Source organism: Gavialis gangeticus, unplaced genomic scaffold (genome assembly GCF_001723915.1).
Source record: "Gavialis gangeticus isolate Ggan-Ray unplaced genomic scaffold, GavGan_comp1, whole genome shotgun sequence".
Taxonomy (NCBI): domain Eukaryota; kingdom Metazoa; phylum Chordata; order Crocodylia; family Gavialidae; genus Gavialis; species Gavialis gangeticus.
Genome location: NW_017728989.1, coordinates 131,503 through 140,633, shown reverse-complemented (window position 1 = coordinate 140,633; position 9,131 = coordinate 131,503). Strand labels below are relative to the sequence as shown.

The 9,131-nt window shown below is 64.6% G+C and overlaps 2 protein-coding genes across 3 annotated transcripts in view; both read left to right on the top strand.

Annotated features, from left to right (window-relative positions):
- The window catches only part of NABP2 (nucleic acid binding protein 2), a 3,079-nt gene extending 2,539 nt beyond the window's left edge, over window positions 1-540 (top strand). Inside the window, exon 7 of the mRNA XM_019514431.1 lies at window positions 4-540. Coding sequence (XP_019369976.1) covers window positions 4-126 — 123 coding nt within the window. The 3' untranslated portion in view covers window positions 127-540. The remainder of the gene's footprint in view (window positions 1-3) is intronic.
- Window positions 541-1,850: 1,310 nt separating this feature from the next.
- On the top strand, window positions 1,851-6,832 carry SLC39A5 (solute carrier family 39 member 5). Of its 2 annotated transcripts, none has more exons than XM_019514417.1 (9): window positions 1,851-2,595; window positions 3,104-3,266; window positions 3,519-3,693; window positions 3,969-4,138; window positions 4,350-4,484; window positions 4,564-4,624; window positions 5,224-5,415; window positions 5,582-5,853; window positions 6,346-6,832. In XM_019514417.1, exons 1-9 carry the CDS (start codon window positions 2,237-2,239, stop codon window positions 6,502-6,504), a joined length of 1,686 nt encoding a protein of 561 aa, XP_019369962.1. In that variant the 5' UTR covers window positions 1,851-2,236; the 3' UTR covers window positions 6,505-6,832. The 2 variants fall into 2 exon arrangements, with proteins under 2 accessions (XP_019369962.1, XP_019369953.1); XM_019514408.1 differs by having other exon boundaries at window positions 3,071-3,266.
- The last annotated feature ends 2,299 nt before the right edge of the window (window positions 6,833-9,131 follow it).

Genomic DNA, 9,131 nt, shown 5'->3' with positions numbered 1-9,131 from the left:
GAGCACCCACCCCCTGCGGCCCCCCACCCCGCCGGCGGCCGCATCACCCGGAGCCAGCCCAACCACGCCGGTGCTGCCAGTGCCGTCAGCAATGGCAAAGAGACGCGGCGCAGCAGCAAGAGATAACAGGCGCCACGGCACAGACAGCAGTGTCACCCCCCACCCCAGAGGGGTGGGGGAGGGGGTTCCTTCCCCCCTGGGCTGAGCAAAACCCCCCGGCCCCACCACTGTGAGGGCAGCCCAAGCCCCACGGACGTTGCCAAAGCCGCCCTGGGTCCCAGGGCTGCCCTAGGGAGCGGGGTGGGAGCAGCCAGGGACCCTCTGAAGGCATTTGGGTGCCATGATGTGAGGTGAGCCAGGGGGTCTCAGCCCACCCCACTGGCTCCCTGGGACCAGGGGCTGTCAGGGCTTCACTACTATGTGCCAGCTCTGGGTGCCAGGGTCTCTGGGGATGCCATGGGCAGAGGTTGGGGGTCTCCTCTATGCCCACCTGGGGCCCCGTGATTGCACAGGCGAATAAAGCTTTTACCTCCACTCTTGCCTTTGCTGCCGGGATGGGTCCTACAATGCCCAAATGCAAGGTCAAAGGTCAGTGCCGGGCAGTGCCTGTCTGGACCCGTGTCCCCAACCTGGGTTGCCACCTCAAGGTGCTGTCCCCCTTCCAGACGTCCCTGGGCAGACAGGCCGACAGCCCCAGGCGGCAGCCTGGCCTAGTGGGTGCACACCCACATGCCCGAGCTCCCGCCCTCCCCCTCTCCTTCCAAGTCTCCTCCCCTGGCTGGATCCCCACCCCGGCCCTGCCCCCGGTGCCCCTTGACCCCAGGTGCTGGAGCAGCAACCGTGTGGAGACGCAGCCACCCGGGGCCTGACCCCCACTTCCCTGCCCTGGAGTGACACCTGAGACCCCTCCCCACAGCACCCGGCAAGGTGAGCCCCTGCCCAGCCCTCCCTGGGGAGGGGTGCAGGCTGAGTGGGGGGCCCAAACTGGTACCTGGGGTGCAGGGGCTGGAGCAGTGCCATTGGCAGGAGGCCCCCATGGGTGGCCTGGGTGAGATCTGCGACATGGGGGTGTCTTCCTAGCCCTGTATGAAAAGGGGACCCCCCCACCTCCCTCCCACGGGGTGGGGGGGCTGGATGGGGAAGTCAAGGACCCTGCTGTATGGGGAGAGGTGACCAGGGCTGTGCAGGGCAGCAGTGGCAGAGCCTGGATTGGGCTCTTCCACATTGGGGTGGACTGAGAATTGCCCCCTGCTCAGGCCTGGGAATGTGGGGCTGTGACCTTTGGCCCTGTGTGGGGTGTGTTTATGCATGTGCGGAGGGGGGGGGTCATGCCTGAACGGCTTATCACGACACCAAGAGAAACATTAACCCTGGTGCAGGATGGGGGCAGGGCCCAGGCCAAGGACATGTTACCCCCCACCCCCGGGGTGAAGAAGCCCCGGCCCCATGGAGCAACATGCTGGGGGGGGTGGGCGGTAAGAAGTGTGTACACGCATGTGTGGGCCCACCCAACCCCCGTGATGCCAGCCACAAAGCCTCTTCCCTGCCAGCAGCAGTTGAGGGTGCAACTGGGGAAACTGAGGCAGGACCCACCCCCCAACCAGCTGGCGCCCAAGGGGGGGTGCAAACCAGGCGTGCAGGTGGCAGTGCTCACACGCCGGTTCGTAAACACATGCATGTGCTCACGCCTGGCCCAGCGCCCACCCTGGCCTGAAGGACACTGACACATGGGCAAGGCTCCGGGCTGCTACGTGACGGCTCCGGGGACAAGGCGCGTGGGGGGTGGGGTGTTGCGCCAGCCCTCGTGCCACCTGGCTGCAGTCAGCACCGGAGCTGCGGGGAAGGTGGCTGAGAGCTGCTGTGACAGACGCCCGTGCCCAGCGACCAGGTGGGGCCATGCAGCACCGTGGGGCTGGGGGCCATGGGGGGGCTGCCATGGCTGGATGTGGCTCTAGCACTGGCCCTGTCCTTCAGGTGCCCTGGAGAGGCCCATGGGGCTAAAGCCACAAACCCCACCAGAGCAGGCAAAACAAGACACCCCCCAACAACTTGGGGCAGGAGGGAAAACAGGCATGTCAGGGGGGTTACAGGAGGGGAAACTGAGGCAGGAGCCAGCTGTTGGCGATGCGGTTGTTCCAGGTGCCTGGAGCTGCCTCCCTGCAAGCAGGGGGTGCTCCTGGGTCCTGGCTGACACCTCATCCCACCCCACCACCAACTCCCCAGGCTCGGCACTGTCATGGTCCTCTGGTCGTGGCTGTGGCTGTGGCTGTGGCTGGTGCCGGGGGTGTCAGCGGGGCACCCACCTGAGGACGCGGAGCAGGAGCAGGGCTACTACCTGCAGCAGCTGTTTGGGCTCTACGGGCACAACGGGACGCTGGCCCCCGAGGGGCTGTGGCGCCTGCTGCGCAGCCTGGGGCTGGGCCGGGTGCAGGTGGTGCAGATCGACCACGAGGACCTGGGCCATGGCCACGTTGCCCATCTTGATGCGCTCGACCTGCAGGACGGGCACCACGTCCATGCTCGTGCCCACCACCATGGCCATGGCCACAGCCACGACTACCCCGGCTCCCAAGGCCCTGGCAACGCCACCACCAGGTACCACCCTATTCCCCTGGCCCATGCCCCCCCCCTCCCAACCCACAGCCTCCCCACCTGGCCACTGCCCCTCACTCCAGACCTGCAGCCCCCAGACGCCCAGCAATCCTCCCGGTGCCCCTCACTCCCAACCTGCAACCCCCTGGCTAGCTGGTGCCCCTCACTCCTTATCTCTCCCACCCCAGCCTTGCCGGTGCCCCTCACTCCCAACCTGCAACCCCCTGGCTAGCTGGTGCCCCTCACTCCCAACCCAGAGCTCCCCCAAGCCCTTTGGTGCCCCTCACTCCTGACCTGCAGACCCCCCCACTGACTCCTACCAGCCCTGCTGCTGCCCCTCACTCCAGACCTGCAGCCCCCCGCCTGGCTGGCACCCCTCACTCCCAACCCACAGCTCCCCTAAGCCTTCCAGTGCTCATTCCTGACCCGCAACCCCCTCATCCCGCCCCAGGGCTCACCCCAGCTTGTCTCCCTCCAGTGGGGACATCCCTCCTGCTCTTCCTTCCTCCAGCCCCACACCCGAGGCTCCCCTGGCGATGCCCACATCGCTCACTGAGACGCGGAGCCCCAGTCCCAGGGGGGACCCAGGGCCTGGGAAGGATCCCCCGGGGCTGAGCCTGCTGGAGCGGGTGCTGGCGCTGGACCACTCCGTCTACAACCACCTGCACGAGGATGTGAGTGGGGGCAGCGGAGGTCTGGGGGGGGGTCTGTCTCCTCCACTTGGGGCTGCATAAGTTGGGAACCAGGGTCCTGAGCCCCTGCTGTAACCACTAGCCCACGTGGCCCTCCCCAGTGTGGGCAGGGAACCCAGGCATCTGGGTGCCCAGGGTCAGGCAAGGAGCCCCTCAGGACTGAGAAGGGAACCCAGGTGTCCACCCCCCACCCCAGCTCCAGTGCCCCCCCAACCCCGTCCGTGACCCCTGCAGTGCCTGAACGTGTCGCAGCTGCTGGTGAACTTTGGCCTGGCCGGGACGGCGCAGATCACCCCCGAGCAGTTTGCGCTGCTGTGCCCAGCGCTGCTCTACCAGATTGACACCCGTGTCTGCCTGCACCACCGCCCTGCCCCAGCGCCGCCCGTGTCCCAGCCTGCCCTCGGCCCAGGTAAGGCCTGGTTCCAGGGAAACTGAGGCACAAGGAGGGAAGAGGCACCGGGGAAAACTGAGGCACATGGGGGAACAAGGCCCCAGGGAGGGAAACTGAGTCATGGGGGAGGGGAAATGGGGAAACTGAGGCACGGGGAGGGCAAGGGCAGGGGGGAGGGAAACTGAGGCAGGGAGCAGAAATGGGGGAAACTGAGGCACAGGGGGGAGAGGAAAGGGGTGGGGAACTGAGGCAGGGGGCAGCCCCCGCCTGGCCCCACCTGCCGCCTCCTACAGCTCTGGGCTGGGCCGCCCTGGCGGTGACGCTGCTGAGCCTGCCCTCGGCGCTGGCACTGGCGCTGGTACGGGTGCTGGGCCGCGCCCTCCTGCACCAGGTCCTGGCCTTCCTGGTGGCGCTGGCCGCAGGCACCCTGTGTGGGGACGCCCTGCTGCACCTCTGGCCGCACGTATGTACCCGTTGCCGCGCACCCCAAGGCCCCCCAGAGAGCCCAGGTGTCCAGGCCTGGTCCACCCCAACCTCCAAAAGCCACCCAGGCATCTGGGCCCAGGATCTGCCCCCTGCCCCCAAAAAGGAACCCAGACAGCCCCTCACCTTCAAAGGGGGACCTAGGCGTCCGGGTCCAAGCCAGGCTACCCCGCTGACGGGTGCCCCCGCAGGCGCAGGGCCGGGAGCCGGGGGCCACGGGGCCGGACGCAGCTGTGCTGAAGGGCCTGGCACTGTTGGGTGCCATCTACGCACTCTTCCTGCTGGAGAATGTCCTGGGGCTGCTGCGGCGGGCACGGGCCCCGCGGGTAAGAGCCAGGCTGGGGGCCCGGCAGTCCGGGGGTGTGGGGGGGCAGACCCTGCTCACTGCTGCCCCTCTCTGTGCAGAGGGCGGCCGCAGATGCTGAGGACAGCGGCACCGGCCTGAGCATCCTGGGCCCTGCACCAGGTGAGCCACATCCCCGCCTTGCACGAGGGCCGCGTACCACTCACCACTGCCTCACACGAGGGCCCTGTGCCAATCCCTACCTACCTTGCACAATGCTGTGCGCTGGTCACTGCTGTCTCATACATGGGCCATGTGCCAGCACCCCCCCGCCTCACACACAAGCTGTGCACCACCCATGTCGCATGAGGGCCATGCATCAGTCCCCACCTACCTTGCACGAGGGCCCTGGTCACTGCTGTCTCACACAAAGGCCATGCACTGATCACCATCACCTCACACAAGGGCCATGTGCCAATCCCCACCTGGTCATCACCATCTCACAAGAGGGCCATGCACCAGTCACCCTCACCTCACATTGAGGGCCATGTGCCACCTGCCTCACACGAGGGCCATGCACCAGTCCCCATCTACCTTGCATGAGGGCTGTGCGCCGGTCACCGCTGTCTCACACAAGGACTGTGCGCCAGCCCCGCCTCGCATGCCTGGTCTGGACACTAGTGTGATGTCCCTTGACCCAGCCCCCCATACCCCCATGGCGAATTCACTCCCCCTTCCCCATTAACTACCACCACTAATGAGCCCTGACCCTTCCCTTTCAGGTCCCCCCACCGAGGCCCAGCACCTGGCGGCCCCAGAGCGGGGTGATGGGGAGGACAGAGCCGAGCACAGGGCGGGGAGCCTGGACAGCCACACCGGGCATGGGCACTCGCATGGCACCAGCGTGGCCGACGTGGCCTGGATGGTGATACTGGGGGACGGGATCCACAACCTGACTGACGGGTTGGCCATTGGTGAGGCGGGGGGAACTGGGGCACGGAGGAGGGAAACTGAGGCATGGAAGTGAGGAACAGACATGGGGAGGAACTGAGGCACAGAGGGGGAAACTGCGGCATGGGGGGGAACTGAGGCAGGGGAGACAAGGCCCCGGGCTGGCACCAAGTGTGCGGGTCCTGGCAGGCGCAGCCTTTGCAGAGGGGCCGTCGGGGGGGCTGAGCACGTCCTTAGCTGTCTTCTGCCACGAGCTGCCGCACGAGCTGGGCGACATGGCGCTGCTGCTGGGTGCTGGCCTGCGTCCCCGTGCTGTGTTCCTGGCCAACCTGCTCTCAGCCCTGCTGGCCTATGTGGGCACGGCCATTGGCGTCCTCGCCAGCCACACTGCCTGGCCCCTGGGGCCCTGGATCTTTGCTGCCACGGCCGGCGTCTTCCTCTATGTGGCCCTCGTGGACATGGTGAGTCCACGTCGTGTGAGGGGGTGCATGTGAACTTCCCCCCTGCCTGGGGAGAAACTGAGGCACGGGGGATGGGGACAATGAAGCACGGGGGGTGGGGGAGAAACTGAGGAACAGGGAGGAGGACACTGAAGCATGGGGGGGAGAAAATCATGGGGGAGAAACTCAGGCACGAGGGAGGAACTGAGACATGGGGCAAGGAGAAATAGGCACAGGGAGGGGGAAACCGAGGCACAGGGGGGAACTGAGGCACGGGGGAGAAGCAGGCACAGGGAGGGGAAAACTGAGGCATGGGGGGACTGAGGCATGGGGAATCTGAGGTGTGAGAGGGGGAGAAACTGAGGTACAAGAGAGGGAAACTGAGGCACAGGGGGAAACTGAGGCCTGGGGAGGGGGAAACTGAGGCAGGGCCCTGGGGAGAAGCCGGGCTGGGTGCTGAGGCACCCACCCAGCCTTATACCCCCGTGGCGCTGAGCCCTGCTCTCCCCACAGCTGCCCCAGATGCTGCTGCGCAGCACAGGCGCGGGCAGGTGGCAGGCGGATGCCGGACGCTGCTTTGTGCTCCAAGCCCTTGGCTTCCTCCTGGGCGGGGGGCTTATGCTCACCATTGCGCTCTTCGAGGAGCAGCTCAGCTTTCCCCTGGAGTCCTGATGCCCCCAGCCCCCTGGCCCCAGGACAGGCCAGATGCAGCCCCCGCGGCCTGGACAGCACCGCATGGCTCCGGACCCCTGGGCTCTCTCCAGCAGTGCTGGGGGTGGGGGGGCTTGGTCTGATGGGTGCCTGAGAGGGTCCCCAGACCCAGCAGGGGAGCCGTGGACATGGGGCCAGGGGTCCCAGCTGCAGAGGAGATGGATGGGTACCCCCCGCGGAAAAGATCCTGGCCCAGGACGGACACGCAGGGTGGGTGGGGGGCCCAGACCCCTCGGGGGGGCAGGGAAAAGTGGAAGCCATTGAATAAAGGTCATTAATGCCAAGCCATGATGATGCCAGGACTTGGGTGCAGCCAGACATGAGGGGGGGGTCGTGCACACAGCACTGTGCCTGAGCCGGTGCTACGTGCACATATGTGTGCACAGGTGTAACTCAAGGGGGGACCGGGGCTGGGCCCAAGCCACGGCTACAGAAGTGTGCACAGACATGGAGACACATGGGCACGGGTGCAACTCAAGTAGAAGCTATGGCTAAGCCAACACTCGCATGCACATGTGTGCGCGTGCGCGCGCGCGCACACACACACACACACACACACACACACACACCTCAAGCAGGGGGCTGAGCCCAAGCCAGGGCTGCACATGTACACATGTACATGCACATGCAAAGGTAGAATTCAAATAGGAGCTGTCTAAGCCAATGCTTGTATGCACATGCACACACACGGACGCACACACATGTGCACAGGTACAACTCAAGTAGAGGCTGTGCCCCAGCCAGTGCTACGCATGCACTAACAGGTACAACTAAGTGGAGGCTGTGACTATGCCAGTGCTACACACATACACAAACATGCATAGACGTGCTGGTGCAACGAGCCACCACTACAAACATACATGTATCTACACACACATACAAGTTCACACACATGCATACGCACAGATGGCCACAGACACATGCTGATGCAACTCAAGTAGAATACTCTGCCCAAGCCAGTCCTACAAACATATAAATGTACATGCACACACACAAACGTGCATGGACACACGTGCTGGTGCAACTTAAGTAGAGACTCTGACAAAGCCAGTCCAGTGCTCCATGCCTACATGTCCACTTGCACACGTGTGCACATGCACAGATACAATGCAAACAGGGGCCGTGACAAAGCCAGCGCTGTCCCCCTCCCCCCGATGCCCTCCTAGGGGCACCTCCCTCATGGCACAGAGCTGGGCAGGGGACTCCCTCCCACAGCCAGGAACCCCCAGCCCCGCCCCCCCCTCCCCAATACCTCCCCCGTCCTGGGCCTTGCACAAGATGCCAGAGCCCCAAATGCACCCAGGCCAGAGATGTGCGGAGACCAGAAGAGGTTTCCATGCATTTGCTTTATTGTTTTCAAGTGGACGAACAAGAGAGAAGGGTGGGGGGGGGGGGCGTAAGGCCGCGGTCCTTGGTCCGTCGTCTCCTCTGCAGTAGGAAGGGGCCGAGCCAGGCTTGGCCCTGCAGGTGCGCGCATGTGCATCATGTACAGAGGTGCCCGGGACAGACACGGAGAGCTCGCCGCGGGCGCCTTGGAGGCGCAGCCACCCCCCCAGACACCGGCTGGACTCCCAATTTCCTCCGAGGACTGTCAGGCTGTGACCCTGGAGCAGGCTTTCCATGTCCACCTCCCCACAAAGCCTCTGACCTCTCCCCCACAAAACAGGGTAGGTTCCAGCTCCTATGGATGGGAAAGGCCAGCTCGGACCCAGCGCGGCCACCCCATCCCGGGAGACAGAAACAGGGAGAGTGCGAACAACTGCGCGGTGGGACTGGGGCAGGGGCCGCCGGCAGGCCGGGGTCTGGTCTCCTTTGGTTTCTTATTGAAGGCAGAGGTGAGAGCTGGGGGTGCAGCGTGAGTGGGAAGGGGGGGCTCCAGTCACTGCCTGGGGGGCATCACCGCGTCCCCCCCTCGCTGGTCCCTGCACCTGTGGCCTTCGGCGGATGTGGGGGGCTAATCTAGAGGGGTTGTTAGTGGGATTTTGAACTGGAAATTCAGCCTTTTTTGGCTGGGGAGGTGGGGGGTGTATCCCTGCTCTCCACCCCCAGCCCCTTCCCTTGCCCTGCCCAAGCCAAAAAAAGCCGAACTCAGTGCTAACAACCGTGACCCCACAGAGGCATGGAGAAAGCAGCCGATTAGGGCCCCTTTGAGCCCACGGGAGCTGGTCACCGGGTGCCCGCTCGGTCCCGGACAAAGGGGGGTGAGGGCAGGATACATCCAAAGGAAGAGAAAAAAGAACACCGCCCGTTTCCTGGGAGCAGAGACGCCCGCTCCGGTCTCAGCTCCAGGGACGGGGAGTGATTCATGATCACATAAGGTTGCGGCGTCCCCGGGTGGGTACATTCAGTGTTTGTCAGCAGTTCTATGGCTCAGGCGGGCCGCGGCCCGGTTCCTCGCTATGGCAGTGCAAATACACCTGGGAACTGAAATGTATTTGTGCTGTGGGGTTTCGGGGGGGGGGTGGTCTTTTTTTTTCTTTTTTTTTTGCTTATTTCCTTCTTTTTTCCACCCAACTTCCCTTGCTTCTTCCTTCCCTAGACAGACTTGGAAAAAATAAAATCAAAGCTGGAAAGACGCCCCATGCCCC